Source organism: Stegostoma tigrinum, chromosome 6 (genome assembly GCF_030684315.1).
Source record: "Stegostoma tigrinum isolate sSteTig4 chromosome 6, sSteTig4.hap1, whole genome shotgun sequence".
NCBI lineage: Eukaryota > Metazoa > Chordata > Chondrichthyes > Orectolobiformes > Stegostomatidae > Stegostoma > Stegostoma tigrinum.
Window position 1 is genome coordinate 85,064,081 of NC_081359.1, and position 25,287 is coordinate 85,089,367.

The 25,287-nt window shown below is 40.8% G+C and overlaps 2 protein-coding genes across 4 annotated transcripts; one reads left to right on the plus strand and one right to left on the minus strand.

The window, feature by feature from the left end:
• ccna1 (cyclin A1) lies at positions 1–25,127 on the plus strand. 3 transcript variants are annotated; one of them, XM_048532153.2, is made up of 9 exons: positions 1–338; positions 547–805; positions 1,041–1,168; positions 1,641–1,864; positions 2,027–2,231; positions 4,775–4,888; positions 5,911–6,044; positions 21,500–21,567; positions 24,745–25,127. In XM_048532153.2, exons 1-8 carry the CDS (start codon positions 174–176, stop codon positions 21,543–21,545), a joined length of 1,275 nt encoding a protein of 424 aa, XP_048388110.1. In that variant the 5' UTR covers positions 1–173; the 3' UTR covers positions 21,546–21,567; positions 24,745–25,127. The 3 variants fall into 3 exon arrangements, with proteins under 3 accessions (XP_048388110.1, XP_048388111.1, XP_048388108.1); XM_048532154.2 differs by having other exon boundaries at positions 24,758–25,127; XM_048532151.2 differs by lacking the exons at positions 21,500–21,567; positions 24,745–25,127 and adding an exon at positions 6,122–6,553.
• On the minus strand, positions 14,653–15,874 carry LOC125453210 (serine-rich and transmembrane domain-containing protein 1; the record flags this gene model as incomplete). The annotated part of the gene is made up of 2 exons (XM_059646931.1): positions 15,603–15,874; positions 14,653–14,680 (listed from the first exon to the last, which is right to left on the minus strand). Coding segments are annotated over exons 1-2 (300 nt in total), but the record flags the coding sequence as incomplete, so codon positions are not given.
• Positions 25,128–25,287: the final 160 nt, after the last annotated feature.

Sequence of the window (25,287 nt, forward strand, 5' to 3'; positions counted from 1 at the left end):
TGGAGGGAGCTGCTTTTCGCCCGGAGACTAATTAGAGTCACTCCGCTATATAGGCTGGCTTCAGGCAAGCTCTTACACACTCATAAGTGTGATCTGAGAGGGTATTGCTTAGAGCTGAACGGCGGAAAAAAAAAATTGTGCGAGCTAATTTTTTTGTTGGTGCTGTTTAATTTATGTATGTAGCCACCATGTACAGGAGTAATTCCGCTGCTGTCAAGCGCAATGCTAATCAAGAAAATCAACATCTTGTCCCGCAGATGGGCCCAGTTAGCCAAAAGCAAAGGACCGTTTTAGGGGTGCTAAATGAGAATGACCAGCAGAGACGTTCACTTTCTCAGGTAACCTCTTCAGTAAATCCGCTATTCCTGGGGCTTCCATTCTCCCCCCCCCCCCCCCCCCCGGAATGTTCGGAGCTCTGCTATTTAAATCTATCGTTTGGAGCTCTTGGGCGATTTCGGCCGTTTTGCAAACTATCTGACCTTGAATTTCCCTTTTCTCCGCACCCCCCCCCCCCCCCCCCCCTCAACACCTAATGCGTTTCATTAGGTTTCAGCGAAAGCTTGCAGCACCATTGCAGTGGGGACTGACAATGGGTTCACTTCGAAAGGCTGCAGCACCCTCTCGGAATATCCGGCTACTTTTGTGTCCAACCCGAACTTCTCCATTTACATGGAGGATGAAGTCCAAGATGAGGTCGAAGTCTCTGAATGTAACTTGACCTCTGAACTGGAATCTAAACTTGGAGAAGTTGGCAACATCTCCAAACCAGCAGACGACTACTGTCTGCTCTTGGATCTGAGTGAAGGTAATTGCGAGACGCGAGCTAAATTTGTTATCGCTCGATTTGAGCTTTTTTTAATCGCGTTGCCTTCTAAAATATAGATTACGTTACTGCATCCGTTTTATTTTCGCTACTAACACGATTGGGTTCAAAACTTTACCATTCGAGTACATAGCCCTAGTTCTACTTTGTACACGTGTTCGAAGCATTCTGTTCCCAAACCTTCATTGGCCGTTCAATGTTTATGTCGTCTGTACAGTCTCGCCTATGATAGTAGATTCATCAATGCGCTCGCAGCGTTCACATGAAGATTCGCATCTACACGTAAATTACCTCGCCGTGGAAGGCTATGCAGAAGACATTTATCGGTATCTCCGAGAGGCAGAAGTGAGTCTCAGCAGCATGCGCTTTAATGTTTATTGAAATAACAACATTTTCGGCTGACTGTATGTCCTTCGCGGTTCTCCGCTGGCTTTGGTCATAGTGCTAGTTGTCCTGAGTTTTTTCCACTTGGGCATTCAAAACTCGCCTGCTGCGAAATCTACTTCGAAACAAGATTTAACTACGAGAAAGTCTGTATCGCTTATGAAACTGCTTTTGTTTCACTCACTCTTAATCTCCAGGCGTCCAACTCCGCTGCAGTTGGACTACAGGAAATAATCTAGTAGCACTAAGCAGTGTTTGTCTGGATTTCAGAGCAGACTTAGACTCGTAGTCTCCGCCCTTCAAATTCGTAGGCTCCCAGTTCATTCCCTGTGGGATGAATTTTTAATTCTGCACCAGGACTTGTCACTCTAGCAATTCGGCTTTTCTCATCCGCCCAACTTGGCGTTAATCGTTGAAAGTGTTTATTTTTCAGGAGAAATGCAGACCGAAATTTGGGTATATGAAGAAGCAACCAGATATAACGCACAGTATGCGCTCAATTCTGGTGGATTGGCTAGTTGAAGTTGGTGAGGAGTACAACCTACAAACTGAGACACTGTACTTAGCAATAAACTACCTGGACAGATTCCTGTCGTGTATGTCAGTCCTGAGGGGAAAGCTGCAACTGGTGGGCACAGCAGCTATGCTGGTAGCATCGTAAGTCTTTCTTTTTTAATTCTAGCGTGGGAAACTTGTCAAGTCGCTATCTGAGCGCAAACTTAAAACAATCGTGGCTGGAGGAATGCGCAGATTGCGTAATCTCGGCAATTTTAATACAAACTTAATCTCGAACGATCAATTTGTACACTTCCCCCCTAGGAAATACGAAGAAATCTATCCCCCGGAAATAGATGAGTTTGTCTACATAACAGATGACACTTACACAAAAAAACAACTCCTGCGCATGGAGCATCTCCTACTCAAGGTGTTGAGCTTTGACATGACTGTCCCAACAGTTAACCAGTTCCTAACGCAGTTTTTGAAAGAGGAAGGGATCGATGGACAAATGGGAAACCTGGCGATGGTATGTATCTTTTTTGCCTGGGTAAAATTCCAGTCCAACTCCTGGCCTTCTACAGGTAGGAATTCTACTCAAATTCTGAGATTTGGAAGACTTAAGAGCCCAATTTATTTGGGTAAATCAGTGTCTGGGTCCTGGCACCTCTTCGGATGCCGTTCATACCAGTCATTTTAACAGCCATTTAATCTAATAACATTTTCCAGTTCTTGGCTGTTAGCTTTGCACCCTATAGCATTTGGTGAACACCTGGTACCATTTTTGAATGTCTTGCTTTGGTTCTGCCTGTATCGCTATCGCTTAGGCAGATGTCCACAACTCAGTGCTCATTGGTTAATTTTTTTGGGTCTTGATCTAAGTACGAAGGTTGTCTGGTCCCTGCTGTTCAGACTTCGCAGAACTCCTTTCTCCATCTTCCCCATCCCCCTCTACCACCCACGGGGTTCAACTTTTTAAATCTCCTTAGTTGAATTGCTCCAGTCTCGAACGTCCTCCTTTTGTCTCCTCTAGTACAGTCACATCACCTTTTTAGTGTGGCAACGAGAACTGCATACAGCACCACAGCTCTGGCTGAAGTAATACTTTTTTATATGCGGGTCCATCATGACCACCTTGTTCTTGCCTACTAGTCCAGAGTATTGGATAAAGGTATCCCATATACCATCCTAACCACTTCACACTCTAATGAAAAGACAGGTTGTAAATGCACAATTGGGGTGCAGTGATGGTGTCCTGCCTTGGGGTTAGAAGCCTAGAGTGCAAGCCTTGCCTGACACCAGAGATCTGTTTTTTGTCTAAATATAATTCAGCCCTCCTGTCAGTAGGAAACCAGTAACTGCTGAAGCACTGGCTATTGACAAAGTAATGACTCCACTCTTTTTTGGGAGCATAGTGGTCAAATAGTATTAATGAACCAACACACCCCATACTAATGACCAATAATAGCCCAACTACACTGAGCTTGTCTTTCTCTTAATGTAGCAAATGGACTGTTACATTTAAAGATGCTCTGCAAGTGATCCCAAGTAAGACCTTTACTTTTCCAGTGCTATTTGAAACAACAAAACAAGAACTTGTCTTGCTGGCCCAAAGCAAGATTTTGATATGAGCTGTAATAATTGCATGGTTTTTGTCTGTCTTGGTAGACAGGTGTGCTGGCTTTGAGTTGCATTTGGCAATAAATTCTAACACTTTTTACTTTGAATACCTAGTATTTGAACAGTTTATAAACATGATACTAGTGTATTCCACTTGAATACATGGAAACTTGGAATGTTGACAAACTTTGCCCCAGTCCAAATGCAACATGGGCATCCCAGTTGTCAGCCCCACTCATTCCTGCCTCCTTGACCTGTCTGTCTTCCACACCACTCCTCACTTCCTGCAGTCACCTATCACTATTCCACTTACCTTCCCTAGCCCCATGCCATTAGCTTTATTTCAGAGTACCCTCTCCCTTTTTCTGAAGGGTTGGAACTGAAAACATCAGCTTTCCTGCTCCTGTGGCCCGGCCTACTGTGTTCATCCAGGTCCAGAGTTATCTGACTCCAGCATTGGCAGTTCTTACCATCTAAGCTGTTGGCATGATGCAGTTACATACTGAACTAAATTTGTCGGTGACTCAAGCTAGGCTAGGAAAAGGATTCAAATTGATAAACTGAGCTTGTCTAAGTCCTCAATCGGCTTGAGGCTGACCATGCCATATCTTTGAATGTATAAGTCCTTGTCAGCTTTTCTCTCTGGAAGAGGTGAGAATGAGTTGGACGTCTCTCAATGAGATCTTTCACATGAAAAGAAACCACTTTCTTTTTGAGGCCCATGATTTGATTCTCCCCACAAACTAATTTGGTTGGCGTGTGTCCTGTCCTGACTCTCAAAGACCACTTCTTATAATTTGAAATTTAACATCTTCATTCTGTATTGAAGATCTCCTAGCTTTGGATTCAATATTCTCCTCGATGGCATTGAGAATTTGAATGATTGCAAAAGCCCACTTAAAGGCTGTGTTGCTGGTTTTTGTGTGCTATTTCAAGAGTTTCTTGGATCTTCTGAAATCAGATGATCCATCATCCCAATTCTACAATGGTGAACGGCAGTTTTAAAAAAAAGTTCAACTGAAACTTTTTGGAGACTAATTTTGTTCTGTATAGCATGCATCTTAGTAGGGTAAGCATCCATGTCTTGTGTGTAGCATTAGGAAAACTTTGAAGGAAGTGCTCGCTATTTAATGAAAAAAGTATGACAAAGGCTGAAGTGAGAAGCTCTCTTCAAAGACCAGAGCTTTGAGGCTAACCAAATAATTTGTTTTTTTAGTTCTGTGGCATTGAATTAGGTGTCCATGTGGTGGTATGGGTAGATCACATTGACATATAATTTTGCATGATCACAAATTTAATTCATTCAAGCATAACTCTTTTTTCTCTTGAATGTGAGGTCAAAGGTTAGCATGAACATGTGCTGCAAGTGAGACCGAAAGCTTGTTACTAAGTTGTGTGGAGCTCGGTTAAAGAACTCTTGCATTAATTGGCATCTCTTTCTCCTATCCTCAGTACATAGCTGAGCTGAGTTTATTAGAAGCTGATGTATGTCTGAAGTATGCACCCTCACTAATGGCAGCAGCTGCATATTGCTTGGCAAACTACACAATCAACAATACATTTTGGGTAAGCATTTCTGTGCCACTAAAAATCAATGGAAACACAAGCTGAGGTGAACCTGAACTTAAATTGGCAAATATGGTATCACCAAGTGTACAAACCCCACCCAAAACATACAATTTCTTGAAGTGGAAAGAAGACAAATGGTTTAATGTCATAACTGACTCCAATTTGTACTCCATTACCCACATGTCTCAAGTGATGTCTGTGCCCAAAGTTCATGAAGGACTTTAGTGCACATTGATTCTTTAACCTGAAGTTAATATTTAAATCCTCCAGTCCTGCTATTTAAAAGTAATGCTTGAGGCTGATCAGTATACTGATGTCTTCCCATTTTAACTGTCTTACAGCAATTAGTGTCCAAGTCACTAGCTGCAGATTGAAGAATGAGTGCTCAAGAAGATAGCCTTACTTATTGGCCATCTTCCTTCTCTTTACAACCAGCCCCTGCCATTCAATGGTTTTATAATGTGTTAAAACTTTGCATTCAGTTTTTGCTATGGATAGCAGTTATCTAATCACCACTACTCTTTAAAATTTCTGGGCAGGTTTATGCTATCAAAGCAGTTTCTTATTGGGGGGTGGGGAGGAGGAGGAGGAGGAGAAAATAACCACATGCTTGAAGAACAAACTTGAGTCCTTCTCTCCACAGTTGGAATTCTTTGTTTGAAATCCAATTATGACCATTGAGGGTAGTAAAACACCTTTTTGATGTTGGCCTGCAAACCATCCTCTCCAGAGTGTGTCTTTCTCTGGAACCTAATAACAATATGCCACTAACTCCTAAAATTAGCTGGCACAGTTACAATGTTGTACCTAGTCAGATGGGTATATGACTAGGAAAGGCTTAGTGGGATGTGGGACTAAACTAGTCCCATCTGCTCATGGATGAGTTGGACCAAAGTCTTTCTGTGCTGTAAAAATCTCACTGACCAGCTATGCTTATTTGCTCCTACATGGTTGGTTTTTTTAAAACTTAGTTAACACTTTATAAACCATACTTTGTAAAATGTCAACTCTTTTGACAGCCTCAGTCTCTTGCCACATTTAGTGGATACTCATTGGTGGATATTGTACCTTGCCTGCATGATATGCACAAGACCTTTCTCCAAGCCAAACTGCAACCACAACAAGCCATTAAGGAAAAATACAAGAGCTCCAAGTAAGTGGATTTTGGATTGAAAATCTATATAAGCTGTGATTTGGATAATATATTTAAAATAAAAATGCTTCTCCTAGGTATCGGAGAATTTCTCTCATTGAGCCTCCAGCAACCTTGCCTCTGCATGTGCTGATTTCAAGTGCCATTCAAGGATGAAAATTTTAGTTATATGTAAAAATACAGCACTAACACGATGAAGGACTGAACTGGTCACCAAACATTTTGAAGGACTGCTGCTAACCAACTCTATGGCTGACTACAGTTGGACTGGGACCCTGTTTTAACTTTTTAAAGTGCAATTTTAAGCTACAGTATTAAATTTTAGGCTTTATTTATAAGAATTCCAAAATTATCTTTGTAAACTCGGGTAGTGACAGCTCAAATGCCATGTACTGATTCAGGAACCATTTTTAAATGCAATTTGCATTATCACTGACATTACAATGGAGTGTTTGACAAGTACTTTGCATTTGGACAACCAATAAAGTGTTTTTGTTTTTTAAGCTGGACATTGCATCAATTTCTCCTACTCCCAAAAAACATTAAATGACCTGCTGAGCTATCATGAATTAGTGAGGCCTCCATATGAAATGGAGTCAAGGTTTGAGCTTCAGGGAGTGACTGGAAGAATGGCATGTGGTGTTCAAGACTTGCATAACAACAATGCAATGTTCCACAACACTGGCCAAAGAACTTGTTTCTGCCACTTGTGACTTTTGATTTGAGCTATTTTTAGTGGCTTTGATCACAGACTAGTACTTGAGATGCTATTTAATGCAAGTACTAGATATCAAACTAATTCACTAGCTTTGGGCCATTCATAACAAAAGCCATGCCATTCTGTTTGCACCTTTTTTAACAACTGCAGGCTACCTCAAGACCAAAAGGGTGACTTTTTTTAAATATGTAGTCTCTGGTTGCCTGTGCCTGTGTGCAGACATTAATTTCACTGTCCAAAAGAGTACCTTGTCTGGAATATCAATTGACATAAGTGCTGGAGTTTGGAGAACTCCCTTTTTTTTTCCTTTAAATCCACAGCTCAGCAGTCCCTGGGCCTTAAGTGTTGGAATCACTTTCAGTTCCAAAGAATGAACTACTCAGTACAAATGCACAGCCAGGTCAGTGAATCCAGATCCATTTGGCTTCATGATGTAGCTGCTCCAGGACTCCAGGCTGTCCTCAACCTGCCCTCTTCAGAGTTTAATGAATGCTTTTAAGCAAATGAGCACAAACTCTCCACTACAGCAAGTTTGACCATCTAGGTAAACAACTTTTTTGGGTTTTTAACCATTCTTCTATCTTGTTTTTGCTCTACAGGTGTGTAGTGTATAAAAAGAACTATCATCTAAGCCAGGGAAACAGTGCAAGGGGCAAAGAATCCTGTGTAAAGGAGCACTCCCTTACTGTTTCTAGCCCATGTGAAATAAATCTGATGGTCATACAGCACAGAACAAGGCCCTCCAGCCCCACCACACTTCAGTTTAGGAAACTTGGTAGGCATGGACAAATTTCCTAGACTGAACTAGTCCCACTTGTCTGTATTTGGCCCATATCACTCTATTGTCTGGCTGGTCTTTCCATATATACACCACCATCTGTGTGGAAATGATACCGCCTTGCATCCCTTTTGACTTTCCCTCCCACCTTTTAAACCTCTGGTTTTGGATTCCCTACCCCAGGGAGTGGACCATGGTAGTTCACCTTTTAATAGATGTTCATTAAAATCATGAGGTGAATAAATAAGAGTCAGAGGGCTACAGCATGAAAACAAGCCCTTCAGTTCAACTCACCCATGCCACTAGTTTTTCAAAATTTAAACCAGTCCCATTTGCCTGCAGTTGGACACCAGTCACCTCTGAGCCTCTACACACTAGGGAGGGGGAAAGTCCCAGCCTATCCATACAACTCACACCTTCCAATTTCAGTGCACCTTTGCTGATCTTGTCTGCACCCTTTCCAGTTCACTAACATCCAGCCTATAGCAGGGCAATCAGAATCGTCTCCTCTAAAGGTGGCCTAACTAATGCATTGTACAGTGGTCACATGCCATTCCAGCACCACTACTCAATACTCTGACTAACTAAGATGTGTGCAAATGCCTCTTTCACCACCCTGCCTGTGATGCCACTTTGAGGAATTAGGTACCTGCACTCCTAGGTCTCTCTGTTGGACAATGCTCCGCAGGGCCCTACCATTTGACTGTGTAAGTCCTGCCCTGACTTGTCTTAACAAGATGCAACATGTCACACTTATGTGAATAAAACTCCATCTGCTATTCCTTGGCCCCTGTCCCAGTTGATTAATATCCCATAGGTACATATGTACTCATGTCAACCACAAACTTGCTAACCATACCTCCCATATTTTCCTCTAAATCATTTATTTGAATGATGAACAACAATGGACCTAGCACTGATCCTTGTGCCACAGTACCGGTCACAGGCCACCAGTCTGTAAAGCCATCCTCCATCGACTGTCAAGCCAATTTTGTATCCAATTGGCTGAATCTTCCTGGATCCTGTGTGATCTAACTGTACTAACCAGTCTACTACATGGTACTTTGTCAAAGGCCTTGCTAAAGTTTATAAATCTCAAAGGTTTCCTGAAGACCTTGTTTAAATACGTTTCATGCAGGTAATCTGACACCAGAAGAGGGCACACACTGTGGAATTGCACGTTTTGAGAGAAAATGATTGGATCATTTGGAATCAACAATCTTTGCAAAGCCAAGTTTCAAGCCCCTTTTCCTTTCCTGAAATGTGGCTTGAATTTTATGAATATCCCTATCCTGTCTTACAAACTTGACTTTTCCTTTCAGACTTATAGATAAACCTTTACGCAAACACTCAGAGTTTTAGAGGACTACAGTGCAGAAACAGGCCCTTCAGCCCATGGCCCTTACTCCCTCCACCAAGGGGAAAGGTCATTTCCTATCTAATCTGTCCAAGCCCTCCATAATTTTACATATCTTAATCATGATCTTCCACAGTCTCCTATGCTCCAGTCTATCTAAAACAAAAACAGGAATTGCTAGAGAAACTTAGCTGGTTTGGCAGCATCTATGAAGAGAAGGAATAGTTATTGTTTCAAGTCCAGTTCAGAACTGAAGAAGGGTCACTAGACTCAATGTTAATTCTTCTTTCTCTTGACGGATGCTGCCAGACCTGTCGAGTTTCTCCGCCAATTTCTTTGTTTCAAATCATCAGTATCCACAATTCTTTATTTTATCCAATTTCTCTTCATAATTGAAACTCTCCAGCTCTGACAATATTTTGGTAAATCTCCTCTGCACCCTCTCCAGTGCGATCACATCTCTCCTATGATGTGGACTTCAGAACTGCACACAATACCCTAGTTGTGGCCAACAAATATTTTATACAGGTCCTTTCTGCTGTAAAACTCCACGGTAATAAATGTAAGTATTGATATGCCTTCTTAACCACTTTATCTCACTGTCCCGCTATCTTAAGGGACCAGTGGGCATGTATTGCAAGGTCCTTCTGAAGTCCTACCGTTCATCATGGTTTTTTTTTTGCAGCCTTGTTTGTCCAGCCAAAGTGCATTACTTCACATTTATCTGGATTGAATTCCATTTGCCACTGATCAGCCAATTGGACCTGCCCATTTACATTGCTGTTGTCATCTAAGGTTGTCCTCCTCATTATTTACCATCCTACCTATTTCTGTATAACTGCAAACTTACTAATCAACCCTCATACATTCAACTATAAATCATTTATATGTGCCACAAACAGCACAGACTCCAACTCTGATTCCCTTGGACCCCACCAGACACAGGTTTTCCATCGCAAATCTAATCCTTGAACATCACCCTCTGTCTCCTGCAACTCAGCCAATTCTGGATCCAATTTACTAATTTTCCACAGAACCCATGGACTTGTACCTTCGGTATCAGTCTCCCATGTGATACATTATCAAAAGCCACAGTGATGTCCAAGTAGACTCATCAAATACATTGCCTTCATCTACACACCTGGTCAAGTCTTCATAAAATTAATCAAGTTGGTTAAACTTAATCTCCCTTAACAAAACCATGCTGGCTGTTTTTGATTAATCGCTGCCTCTCCAAATGCAGACTAATTCTGTCCCTTAGAATTACTTCCCATAGTTTCCCCACTCCTGAAGATAGACTGACAAGCTGGCTTGTAGTTTCCTTAACATTTGCACCCTAACAAGGTGTGGTTTAAGAGGCTTTTCTGTCTGCAAACCCAGCATTGCTCTGGGGCACTAGCAGCTTTAAAATTCCTAGCAAAAGGTGGCGAGGACAATGACTTTTTTTGAAGGACTGGATTCCCCGTTATGTGGGGGTTATAGGTGTTTTAAATTTAAAGTTTTAGCAAAGATTTGTCAAATCTAAATCTTCATTGTTTCTGCAATTCCAAAGGTATTTACTTCCAAAATGTTCAGGCTTTTTAATTAGAATACGCATACTGAGGTGCACGTAACTTCATGATACATAAACCAAAAGAACTGCAGATGTTGTAAATCTGGAACATAAACAGGAGTTGCTGGAAAGGCTCAGCAGGTGTGGCAGCATCTTGAAGAAAATGTCAGAGTTAACGTTTTGCGTCCAGTGACCCTTCTTCAGAACCAGGCCTGAGGAAGGGTCGCCAGGCCCAAAATGTTAACTTCATGATATGTTGGAAGCCGCCATTTGTTGTTGCACTTTGTCATACTATTGCACCAGTTCAATTAAAATTTACAAATATGAATTATAAAAACAAGACTCATGTCTGACTGACCTTATGAAATACTTTGAAGAAGTTACAAATACTGGACACAGGTAATGGTATAAATACAATAAATTTGGATTTTCCTGAGGCCTTTGATACAGTTCCATAATGGACTCAGGACAAAAATCAATAAATACAAACAAACATCAAGTTGACTACAAAACAGAAAATAGAGATTTGATGTTAAAGATAATTACACACATTGACAGAAGATAGCAACGACATACTACAGTGGCTAACCTTGGAATCACAGCTTTTCATCAGTTGGATAAATTATTTAGATTTAAGAGTCACAAGTATGATTTCAAAATGCTGAGCAAGTTGTGACAAATGTGAAACAATGTTGATAAATTCACAGAATAGCCATGTCCGTGACATTATTACTAAGTCTGAGGTGGTGAGTCTCGTCAGAAAGAATAATGAGGTCTATTCTCTGGAAAATAAAAGTCTAAATGCCCAGTTGTGTCAAATCATAAACTGTATCAATGCAACAGCAGAATTTAAGGTCAATAGAGATTAGATTATAATAAGATTCATCAAGAAATATTCTAAGATTGAAACTGCAGAAATAAATGAAAATAGGGAGATTCTAGACATTTTAAGATTTAGCAGTGTTAATTTGGGTTGCACTACACAAAGTCATTCCTGAAGTCTTGCCATAATTTTACAATCCAATGACCATAAATGACTATTGATTTTTTTTGAATTGTTATTTGAATAACATACATTATTTCTGTAAGAAGTATTTTTGCCAGTGTGCAGTCTCCAGGAGAAATCAACTTATGAATAAGTTGCACATTTCGATTGCTTTTGCAGTCAGTGAAATTACAGCAAGTTACTACAATATAAAGCAGCTTATAATTTCAACAATACTCATCATAGTTAGAAGTGTGCAAAAATATATTGTAGCCAATTCTTACGTTGCAGTAGAAATCCTATAAAAGATTAATGTGTTTTTTTTATTGGAATCATTGAATGATACAGCATAGGGAGAAGCCAATCTGCTCACCATGCCAGGGCTAGCTCTTTGAAACAATCATCCAATTGGTCCTATTTGTCTGCCTTTTCCCTGCAGCTGCCATGTTTTTCCCTATCCATTGTTTTTTCAATTCCCTTATGAAAGCTATTGTTGAATCAGCTTTCGTTACCCTTGATACCTGGATTTCAGGGGTTAAGTTATGAGAAGACATTATACAGATTAGAGATAATAGGAACTGCGGATGCTGGAGAATCTGAGATAACAAGGTGTGGAGCTGGATGAACACAGCAGGCCAAGCATGCTTGGTCTGCTACTATACAGATTAGGCCTGCTTTCTCTAGAATATATAAGGTTGTCAGATGATATAATTGAAGCCTTCAAGATATTAACATGAAAAGGCAGGATAGATGAAGATAAACTATTTCCACTGGTGAGGATTCTTGAACTCGGGAGCATAGTGGGAAAGTTATAATCACACTATTCAGGAGAGCTAACACAACGTGGAGCTGGAGGAACACAGCAGATCAGGCAGTATTAGAGGAGTAGGAAAGTCAACATTTCAGGTCGGGACTCTTCTTCAGAACTGAAGAAGGGTCCCAAGCTGTAACAGTGACTTTCCTACTCCTCTGATGCTCACTGAGCTGCTGTGTTCGTCCAGCTCCACACTGTGTTGTCTCTGACTCCAGCATCTGCAGTTCTTGCTATATCATTCAGGAGAGATGCCAGGAAAAAGTCCTAAACACAAATGATTGTAGATGTTTGGAACTCTCTTCCAAAATAACGCTGGATGCTAGATTAGTTTTCAATCTGAGATAAGTGATTTTTTTGTTAAACAATGGAATTACGGGATATGGGTCAAGGGCCAAAAAAATGGAGTTAGGCCACAGTTCAACCATCAACTCATTGAATGGTGGAACAGGCTCAGCGGGATGAAGAGCCTATTCCTGTTTCTATATTTGTTTTAGGCAATGTATTCCAGATTCCAATACAGCATTGTATTATACACAGTACAATGGTTTAACTCATACAGGAAAATAACACAGCCTGCACTGTTTTTATTTGTGCTTGATACAATGTGCAGAAATTTCCTGTCTTATTCACCACCGCAAAAGGGACAAATCCACGTTTAACTAAGCAAATTTTGTTCCTGACTAAGCCAGAAAATCACTCTTTAAATCAACATTAGCACAAAGAAGCAATATTTTGAAGTACACCTTTGTGCTAGACTACATTATTCTGTGAATACTATTAGATTTGTTTCTTATCTGAAAATGGTTTAAGATCAAAATATACATTGAAATGTACAATTTTGAAGCAATTGTAAACATCAGGACTGTTTGAATGATTAAAATTCACATACATATAATTCCACATTATTGTTGAGTCAGCATATTTTTTTAGAACTTGCACAGAACAGAAGAGTTTTGGGTAATTATTATTTATTTTGAACTTTGGAATTAATATTTCTCTTTATCATTCTTACTTAGCTTGACAGTGCTGAGAAACCAGATGAATTGGTACATCATTCAAAACAATCATTCACGGTGGCTCAGTTGTTAGCACTGCTGCATCAGGGACCGGGTTTGATTCCACCCTTGGGGTGACTGCCTGTGTCGAGTTTGTACGTTCTCCCTGTGGGTTTCCTTCAGGTGCTCCAGTTTCCTCCCACAGTCCAAAGATGTGTAGGCTAGGTGGATTGGCCGTGCTAAATTGTCCATAGTGTCCAGGGGTGTATAAATTAGGTGGGTTATAGAGGGATGGGTCTGAGTGGGATGCTGTGAGGGTTGGTGTGGACTTGTTGGACCGAAGGGCCTGTTTCCACATTGTAAGGATTCTATGAACTTTGACAAAGCATAAGATTTTCAAGGCAATAAAATGTGAGGCTGGATGAACACAGCAGGCCAAGCAGCATCTCAGGAGCACAAAAGCTGACGTTTTGGGCCTAGACCCTTCATCAGAGAGGGGGATGGGGAGAGGGAACTGGAATAAATAGGGAGAGAGGGGGAGGCGGACCGAAGATGGAGAGTAAAGAAGATAGGTGGAGAGAGTGTAGGTGGGGAGGTAGGGAGGGGATAGGTCAGTCCAGGGAAGATGGACAGGTCAAGGAGGTGGGATGAGGTTAGTAGGTAGCTGGGGGTGCGGCTTGGGGTGGGAGGAAGGGATGGGTGAGAGGAAGAACCGGTTAGGGAGGCAGAGACAGGTTGGACTGGTTTTGGGATGCAGTGGGTTGGGGGGGAAGAGCTGGGCTGGTTGTGTGGTGCAGTTGGGGGAGGGGATGAACTGGGCTGGTTTTGGGATGCGGTGGGGGAAGGGGAGATTTTGAAACTGGTGAAGTCCACATTGATACCATATGGCTGCAGGGTTCCCAGGCGGAATATGAGTTGCTGTTCCTGCAACCTTCGGGTGGCATCATTGTGGCAGTGCAGGAGGCCCATGATGGACATGTCATCTAGAGAATGGGAGGGGGAGTGGAAATGGTTTGCGACTGGGAGGTGCAGTTGTTTGTTGCGAACTGAGCGGAGGTGTTCTGCAAAGCAGTCCCCAAGCCTCCGCTTGGTTTCCCCAATGTAGAGGAAGCCGCACCAGGTACAGTGGATGCAGTATACCACATTGGCAGATGTGCAGGTGAACCTCTGCTTAATGTGGAATGTCATCTTGGGGCCTGGGATGGGGGTGAGGGAGGAGGTGTGGGGACAAGTGTAGCATTTCCTGCGGTTGCAGGGGAAGGTGCCGGGTGTGGTGGGGTTGGAGGGCAGTGTGGAGCGAACAAGGGAGTCACGGAGAGAGTGGTCTCTCCGGAAAGCAGACAGGGGAGGGGATGGAAAAATGTCTTGGGTGGTGGGGTCGGATTGTAAATGGCGGAAGTGTCGGAGGATAATGCGTTGTATCCGGAGGTTGGTAAGGTGGTGTGTGAGAACGAGGGGGATCCCATCCCAGGCCCCAAGATGACATTCCACATTAAGCAGAGGTTCACCTGCACATCTGCCAATGTGGTATACTGCATCCACTGTACCCGGTGCGGCTTCCTCTACATTGGGGAAACCAAGCGGAGGCTTGGGGACCGCTTTGCAGAACACCTCCGCTCAGTTCGCAACAAACAACTGCACCTCCCAGTCGCAAACCATTTCCACTCCTCCTCCCATTCTCTAGATGACATGTCCATCATGGGCCTCCTGCACTGCCACAATGATGCCACCCGAAGGTTGCAGGAACAGCAACTCATATTCCGCCTGGGAACCCTGCAGCCATATGGTATCAATGTGGACTTCACCAGTTTCAAAATCTCCCCTTCCCCTACTGCATCCCTAAACCAGCCCAGTTCGTCCCCTCCCCCCACTGCACCACACAACCAGCCCAGCTCTTCCCCCCCACCCACTGCATCCCAAAACCAGTCCAACCTGTCTCTGCCTCCCTAACCGGTTCTTCCTCTCACCCATCCCAAGCCGCACCCCCATCTACCTACTAACCTCATCCCACCTCCTTGACCTGTCCGTCTTCCCTGGACTGACCTATCCCCTCCCTTCCTCCCCACCTACACTCTCTCCACCTATCTTCTTTACTCTCCATCTTCGGTCCGCCTCCCCCTCTCTGCCTATTTATTCCAGTTCCCTCTCCCCATCCCCCTCTCTGTGATGAAGGGTCTAGGCCCGAAACGTCAGCTTTTGTGCTCCTGAGATGCTGCTTGGCCTGCTGTGTTCATCCAGCCTCACATTTTATTATCTTGGAATTCTCCAGCATCTGCAGTTCCCATTATCTCAGATTTTCGAGGCTCTTTGCAACAAGAATAATCGAACAAGAAACAGAGCTTGATGTCAATGTTATGATGAAAGGCTGCATATTTCCAGATTGGTTTTAGAACTCCCAGTGTTGCTTGTATATTCATGACAGGAGGAACTAGAAGCAATGACATTCTTAAGCTTTTGCAATGCAATTACCAGAAGTAAAATCAAAAAAGCTAGCAAGCTTAGGAAAATTGACAGATAGACAAAGATATTAGGTAAGTGGATGGTAGATGATGAATCCATGACATCATTGATGGATGTTAGATTTCCAGAGTTCTCGCTGAGTGAATCAGTAGCTTTTTCCGCAGTGGCCATTTCAAATATTTATGTCTAAAGAGGTGCTGTTGTCTTCAGATTTCCTACAATGTAGAAAATGGCTGTGAATTCTTCACAATTCAACTCAGTCAGTGATGCGTTGACATTTGTAAACATAGCCATAAAAGAAGCCAGAATAAAATGACCTCTGTCTCCAGCAGCAGTGAGAAAAGAAAACGATTACATAAAGCCACATTAAACTAGGAAATTAATGCAATAAACAGTTTTGAAGTAACTTAAACACTTAAGCATTCAGCCAGTGCTGTGATAAAAATATTACCAATTACCAGCTAAGAGTATGACAATAAGACAAAGGATTCATCTTGTTTCATTACCTTAGCTCTTAGACACTTTTTTGTTTAAAGCTGCATGTGGCTTTTGTTTTCAGGAAGAAGCAGCTCACTGTGATGATGGAACATTTCAGATATAGAAGCTTTTCTCACTATTAGAAAAATGTGACTGCAGTAGCTTCAAAGTGACACTGGAAGTGGTGGCTTTCCGTTTGACTGCGATTGCCAACCCTTATGATCCTTTGGGAGCATACTGGCATTTTGTAAATGACTCCAGGCTTAACTGTAATAACCTGAGTGATATACAAAAACATTCCCTCCTTTGATTATCAACACTGTCAAGGACTTTGCCAAGTTAATTAATGTGTGCTACATACAATTGCTATAAATCCTATTAAAGAAAAATTCATGAGACAATACAGCATCAAAATGTGAAAGATCTCTGGCACATCAAACCTAATTAGTCACTTATTCAAACAGAAATGCAGCTTATAACAACACAATTAAAGTTTTAATAGGATATCTGGTTTGCAAAATAAAGGAGAACAATCTGCAAATCTTGTTTGTGTGTACCTCAGTATGGAACAACATAAGATAAATAAGAACAGGAGTAATCCATTCCCAAGATTTGCAGCTGCTCTGTGAACTGTTCAGCAATGGTGGCAGACTAAAACTGTAGTAGGTTTATATCTATAATGTGTAGTTCAGAGAATAAAAACATATTAAAATTGATTTTTTTTGTGGGATGTTAGTTTGTAAAGGAATCAACAAGTATGAGGAGAAAGTGGAAAGATTCCAGGGGGTGTAGTCTGGTCTCCTCTGTTCATCTGACTTTTTCTTTGCACAATACCTCTTCATACACTACCATTGACAGTAGAACACTCATCCATCTTTGATCTACTCTTTGAAACTTTCTTCATGAACCTCTTCTGCCTTGTTTGTTGAAAGCCACCTCAAATATTAGCTTTACAATTATATGACATCTCCTTCAGTTATCTTTACAATTTAACATTGGCTCTTTGAAGCAACACTAAATGTAAAATATAACAACAACCTGTAATTGTTGATTTATGTGGTTTTTTTTGCTGTGGTATTTTGCAAACTGAGAGCATCAGCATCTGAGAATGGTAGAAGACTTATCAGACCATAATTGATGTATTTTAAATTGGAGTTTAAACAAAAAGCAACCAAAAAAAGTTTTGAAAATCCTCAAAGGGCCATTAACATCATACTGCTAATAACATTCAGAAAATCAAAACATTTTAATTAAGAGTTTAACTAAAGAGCTTATAGCAATGAAAATGTATTAAAATCTTCCATCAGCACGTTTATATATTGGCCAGGAAGTTGCAATTGTACCGATGGTGAAACTATCAACATTCTGACATGTGCAATTACATGTGGAAATCTAGAAGTTGCTGTCAATGAATCTCTGCTCCTCCAAAGGGTACATTGTTGAAGTCCTTAATGACTGAAATCAGTTACAAATCATAACATTGACATCAAGCTCTGTTTCTTGTTCGATTATTCTTGTTGCAAAGAGCCTTGAAAATCTTATGCTTTGTCAAAGTTCATAGAATCCCTACAATGTGGAAACAGGCCCTTCGGCCCAATAAGTCCACACCAACCCTCACAGCATCCCACTCAGACCCATCCCTCTATAACCCACCTAATTTATACACCCCTGGACACTATGGACAATTTAGCATGGCCAATCCACCTAGCCTACACATCTTTGGACTGTGGGAGGAAACTGGAGCACCTGAAGGAAACCCACAGGGAGAACATACAAACTCGACACAGGCAGTCACCCCAAGGGTGGAATCAAACCCAGTCCCTGATGCAGCAGTGCTAACAACTGAGCCACTGTGAATGATTGTTTTGAATGATATACCAATTCATAATTACTGCAGGACCCACCACTCCATATATACTATAAATACACACACACACACACACACACACACACACACATATATATACATACAGTTGTTCAAAAGACACATTTTGTCAAAGTTTTACCTCTCACACTCACCAGGATAATTTACAAGAATGCCAATTCAAGGAGAAAACCAACATCTGCATGAAAGAAAAGTGCTGATTGATTTGAGAGGTGGAGGCATTACTAAAGAGAATACACTTATTAATGCTGATTGATAGTTAATTACCAGTCTTGGAATAAATTTTATACCATACAGGTTGACTTTGTTTGGTCAATCCTAAAAAGTAAGCCAGGAAATGGATGTCACATGTTCAGTGGAGTTGAAAAAGGTGCAGTACAACTAGTTGTGATTCTGCATTGGATATTTGCTGAATAATTCTGAGTTTGTGAAGCATTACACTGACAAACAATTTAGGACTGTTAGTTAGGCTCACTGTGTGGCACACCTGTATGTACTGGAAGCTACATATCATTTTACTTGAAACAAAAACAGAAATTGCTGGAAAAGCTCAGCAGGTCTGGCTGCATCTGTAGTAATAGCATAATGAAATGATATAAAGCCAAAAGCACTGTGGCTGCTGTAAATTATAAACAAAAACAAAAATCAGAGAAATGAAAAATCAGAGTTAACATTTTGGATTGAGTAACCCGTCCTCAGAACTCTGAGGAGGCTTTTCCAGAAATTTTTGTTTTTGTTTCTAATTTACAGCATCCACAGTGCTTATGGCTTTATATCATTTCATTATGCTATTAGTAAACACAGTCCTGATCCTTGAACAGAGAATGTAGGCCATTCAACTCATCAAATCCATTCTGACATTCAATGAAATCATGGTTAGTCTGACAATCCGCTATTCCAATTTCATGCCCTTTCTCCATTACCATTGATTTCCTTACTGATTAAAAATCTGGTGCCAGAATGAAATTAACACCAGAAAGGAGGGCACAGTATCACAGCTCTCAAAGTATGTGCCAATATATTTATAAATACATTATTTCCTTACAGCAACAATAAGAATCTTCCTGTTGGCTTTTTTAATACAAGAAAACCATGAACAGCAGCATTTTGTCCCTGTCCTTCATTAATTCCTCATTTAAGCACCTCAATTGGTGGTCAAGAAGGAAGGATATTTGCAAACCTTCCAGGCTGGGTCTTAATTGGGGTAGACGCTAAAAGGCAGCAGAATCCTTAATCGCCATTCTCCTGCATGATTAAATGCCCCTTACCTCCACACTAACTTGGGGGAGGGCATTAAATCCTGTCCAATATTTCCCCGTGTTGGGGAATGTAGTACGTGGTTTCAGAATAAGGCTGCTGTCGATTTAACTCTGAGGTGAGAAGTAATTTCTTTCCATTGCAGTCACTGTTCTTTGTAATTCACTGCCCCATGCGGTAGTGGAGGTTGGGTTATTGAGTACATTCAAGACTGGGTCAGGCAGATTTTTGAAAAACAAGGGCATCAAGGGTCATGGGGGGGGGGCGGGGGGTGCAGCTGCTAAGCAGAGTTCAGGTCTTGAACAGTTCAGCCATGTTCATATTATAACCACAGAATCCTTAGTGTAGAAGCAGGTCATTTGGCCCATTGAGTCCACACTGGCCCTCCAGAGAGAACCCCCTTTCCTATCCCTCTAACCCTACTTTTCCCATAGCTAATCCACTGATGCTGTACATCTCTGAACAACACGGGCAATTTAGAATGGCCAATCCACCTAACCAGTACATCTTTCGACTGTGGAAGAAACTGGAGCACCCAGAGGAAATCCATGCACACATGGGAGAACGTGCAAACTCCACACAGACAGTCGCATGAGGGTGGAATCTAACCCAGGTCCCTCGCACTGTGAGGCTGCATTGCTAACCACTGTGCCACTCACAGTCACCTGAGGCTGGAATTGAACCCAGGTTCCTGCACTGTGGGGCAGCAGTGCTAACCAATGAGCCACCATGCTGCCCCAGGGATGGAAAACTGATTTAAAACAAAGGAAAAGAAAGTCTGAACACATTTTTGTGACAAACAATTCTCATGTAACACATTTTTTATGATCTACAGTGAATTGTAAATGCTTCTACCCCACTTCAAATGGATGGAACATTTATACCTCAAATAGGTAGAATTATTAGTTTTCTCTTTGTTTGTATTCTATTATTTTCTTTGAACTAATGCACTTATATCAAATCAGTAAAGTAGCCTCAGCATTTAGTGCCATCAGTGCATGTAAAAAGACTGAAGTTGGTACAAATAACAAAACATGATCTTACTGGGTAATACACGTGAAGTAAAGGACTGTGGCAGTGCTTCACAAATTATTTCCCAATGTGACTCAATTTTAATGCATCATGACCATCTCAGGGCAATTAGAGAAGAGCAACAAATGAAGGCCTTGGCAATGCTGTCCTCACACCAATTACAAGAACTCTTGAAAATTAAGGTGAACAAAAACAAAACAGCAATAAAGTAGCAGCATTCAGTACATAATTATTAAAGTTGGTATACCACAAATAATATATGACATATGTAAGAAAATTTGTATCTACAGTATCTTGTAAAAATACTGCTTTACTTGTACAGGTAGGCTTTAGAAAAGTTCTTCATATTCCCTGGTGACAGAAAACTCAGTGAAGCCTCTCCCTACACACATTGTGATCACTGCCTAACCCCTGCCCAACACACATGTAGAACTCTTTTGTGAAACCTCCTTCCTCATTCACTCAGTGTACCCTATTTCAAATCATCCCTCCTTCTGCCTGTAGACGCTTGGTGCTACTCTTCATCATGGGCCTGCAAAACCTCATGGAAGCTTGGGTTCTGCTCTCTGTGAGATCTGTTGAGACTTAAGTGCAGTTTCTACCCTTCATTCACCCTCCAGTCATTGTGATTCTACCAGGCATCTAGCAGTAGATTGCATGGCTTTGGCTATAATGGACGCTGTTGTGGTTGAGGGGAAATGAAAGTCCATGATCCAAAAGCTGTGACTCGGCTGAATGTCAGAAATTTTTCATCCTTGTTTATGAACAGTGGAGGAGGATTGAATGGCTTACTCCTGTTCCTAATTTTCTTGGTGCTATATTACCATCATTCTCTTGGTTTATTTCATGGATAAACTGAGATTGTAGTGAAGTAAGTATGTCATTGAAATTCCATTAAAACCAGATTGGTACAACATATCACTTCATGAACAGGACTATTGCAACCTATGTATTATTTCTTCACATGAAACAGGGATTTCCAGCAAATTTAAGCAGAAATAATTATAGATACTTCCTTGAATAGTGTCAAAAATGTAAAAATAATGCTCAAACATCACATAAATTCTTTACTTTTGGAAATACTATATGTATTTTGCGTTTCAATGTGTTACTTTGTAATAATTTTCATTCACCTTGATCCCTAGCAAAGCAGAGGCTGCAGTACAAAACAACATGAACTCAATGAATTAATGTCCTGCTATTACTGCCAGAGGTAAATATAATCAGATTAATTCTTCACAGAAAGTGAAGAAAAAGTACATTTAACTAATGTCTGATAATGTATTTTTATTGTATAGATGACTTCAATGGTTAATTTCATCAGAATATGTCAAGAAGCATAAGAGGATTATTAGTGTCTAGCAGTCTGAGTATTACCAGGCTTTGATTGTCTCTGAAATGGTTGTTGAAGATGTGAGTGAGCATGTGTGTAGCAGTTTCAAAGAGAAATTAGAAGACAGGCTCAAAGGACCTGATAATGAGAATCAGCCAGAACAATGCACAACAAAAGAACTGATTATGTTCTATTTTTGAAAATTTCTTATGGGGATCTTTCTTCATGTGTGTGAGGAATGTTAGTATTATGCTTGAAATATCGCTGATGAGAGTTTCAAAGTATTTAAAAATTAGATGTAGCTGGTAAAGTTACACTGGTATACTCTGACAGTGAACACAAGATCACCATCTGTTCCATGATCAGAATGTTTCATAACCAACTTAATTGTCTTAGCAATAAAAGCAAATTACTGTGGACGTTGGAAATCTGAAATAGAAATCCAATATAGGCTGCAGATTTTAACTCAGTTTATCTCTCCAGAGGCTGCCAGAGCTTCTGAGTTCCTCCAGTAAGTTTTTTTAAAAATTAATCCTTAAAGCCTCTTGAGTTTAGAAAGGTGAGGCAGGAAAGAAGGGGAAAAGCATTAAGGAAAGTGGTGGGGGGGGGGTGGGGGAAAGGAAGCATGAAGAACAAATGAAAGAAGTGATGAAAGGAGATGGGAGGAAATTAAGGAGTGAAAGGAAATAAAGAAAGAAAGATGAAGAAGAATGGAAGATGGAGAGAAAAGAAAGAAGGGAAGAAAAAGGGAAAAGGAGAGAAAAAAAAACTACATAACATCTTTCAATACCTCAACATGTCAAAAAGCATTTTACAACCAATGAAGTTATTTTGAAGTGTAGTGAGATGTAGAAAATGTAGCATTCAATTGGTTGCCTCCTGGAATTGCCTTTGTAACAATGCTTCCATGCTTGCAGCATCACCTCGGCAAGATTAGTTAGTGGTAGCAGAAAAGCTTTTTGTTTAAAGTTAACAATAATATTTTTAATTATATCACTCATGAAATCAGGCAAAGTAGATACAACACATCATATACCCAGTTGGCATGCAAAAGGTCTATTGGAAACCAATGTATGCTGTAGGAATGCTAACCGAAGCCTAACAAAATTGGCTTTGACATAGTTAGAAGTCACACGACACCATGTTATAGTCCTACAAGTTTATTTGAAATCACAAGTTTTCAGGGTGCAGCCCCACTGTCAAGTAAAGTGAAACGGAAGCATACAGAACAGAGAATTTATGGGCTGGGAGAGAGATCAATGGGCAGAAATTAAAAGGCCATACAAATGATGTGAGTGGAGTGCTGAATAATAAGTCTCTGCAGGTGATCCAAAGTGTTAGACAGTGTGAGTAAAGTGTCAACAGCTGGATAACAAGTGAAGGGATGACCTATAATCCAATGAAATAAGACAGAAAGATAATTACAAAGAAAATAAAAGTTAGTTGGTGCTGGAGACAAACCAAATGACTGGAATAATATGATAGGTATGAGTCGCATGCTGAAGCTCTAACCAAAGTCATAAGTAATATAAAACTGTACAAAGTCATTAAGGTAGAAAGATCGTAACAATTTATCTAGGTGATAGTGACAGAACAGGAAAGTAAGGAAGATTTTACAGATACAGAAGTGTGGTGAGGTCACATGCAGCATGACATGAACCCAAGGTCACAGTTGAGGCCTTCTTTATGGGTATGGAAATTGGCTATTAGTTTCTGCTCGGCGATTCCGCATTGTTGTGTATCTTGAAGGCTGCTTTGGAGGACACTTATTTGAAGATTGGAGGCCAAATTTCTTTAACTGCTGAAATGTTCCCCAACTGGGAGGGAATATTCCTGTCTGGCAATAGTCCAAATGAACACCACGCAACAATCATCAGACAGGAGTGTTCCCTTCCAGTCGGGGAACACTTCAGTGGTCAAGAACATTCAGCCTCTAATCTTTAGGGAAGCATTCTCCAAGGTGGACTTTGAGATACACAACAACACAGAATTGTTGAGTAGAGACTGATTGCCAAGTTCTGTACCCATGAAAATAGCCTCAATCGTGATCTTGAGTTCATGTCACACTACAGGTGATCCCACCACACTGTTCTGTATCAGTAAAATATTCCCTACTGTCCTGTTTTGATGGCATCATCTTTACAAATTATGAATTCTTTCCCTTAATTGTACAGAATTGGACTACTTAGGGCTTTGGTTAGAACTTTGGCATGGGATGCACATCTATCATGTTATTTCCGGTCATTGGGTTTGTCTCCAACACCACCTTATTTTTAATTTTTTGTAATTATCTCTCAGCCTTATTTAGTTGGATTATAGGTCATCCCTTCACTTGTTGTTCAGCTGTTAACACTTTACTCACACCATCAAACACTTCCTATCACCTGCAGGGACTTATTATTCAGCACTCCACTCACACCATTTGTAGCATGTTTTGATCTCTGCCCATTGATCTCTCTCCCAGCCCATAAATACTCTGTTCTGTGTGCCTCTATCTCACCTCACCTGACAATGGGGCTGCACTCCAAAAGCTTGTGATTTCAAATAAATCTGTTGGACCACATCGTGGGGCTCCTGAGTAATTCGATCAGAAGGAAAAGTAAAGAACAAATTGAAAGAGATTAATCGGTTTTTATAAAAAACAAAAGAACTGTGGATGCTGTAAATCAGGAACAAAAACAAAGTTGCTGAAAAAGCTCAGCAGGTCTGGCAGCATCTGTGAAGAATAAAACAGAGTTACCATTTCGGGTCTGGTAACCCTTCCTTCGGCCCTTCTGAGGAAGGATCACAGGACCCGAAACATTAACTCTGTTTTCTCCTTCACATATGCTGCCAGGCCTGCTGAGCTTTTCCAGCAACTTTGTTTCTGAATCTGTTTTTACACCTCTTTTGCATCAGTAATTTGCTTTTTCACATTCCTTTCCCTTCTCCTCTAATGTTGTGTTTGTTTTTAAGCAAGTATCAGGTCATTTAAGTAATGTTCTTTACTTGCAAAGGTGTTTCTTTGCTGTTGTTATATCCCCTATGGTTTTCTGGCTCAAAGTGCTTATCTTTCAGTTTGTTTTATTAGATTCCAACTGGCTTGCACCATATAGCCCATCGATTTCTGACCCTCCTATAAACCTTTGATACATGTGATTATAAACTACCGTGACTTGTCCAGGGTTAACTTCAATTGAACGCTCAGCAGGAAGCTCCCGAACAAGCATTACGATGAAGAATATTTGGCCAAAATAAGGCTTTGCTTTAAGAAATAATGGATCAACACCTGGCTAGGTCTGCTAACAAGATGCTGCCAAAGGGATTCATTAATTAGGGTAAATTAAGTATGAAATATTGATGAAAAATGTGTTCTGGGATTAATGTAAGCAACTGAAAATAATTAATACCAGCATCTGCCATGAAATGCAGTTTATGCAAAATCAGTTCATACTGCTGGTAAATAGAAGTTTGTAGTAGATGTGTGAATGGATGATTCACACATCTTACAAACATCCAGGAAAATAATTTGAGGAAATAATTTGGAGTCATACTATAATTAATTAAATATTTTTAAAGAATATTAAATCTTTATTAAACAATCACACTGGCTTTTGTAGA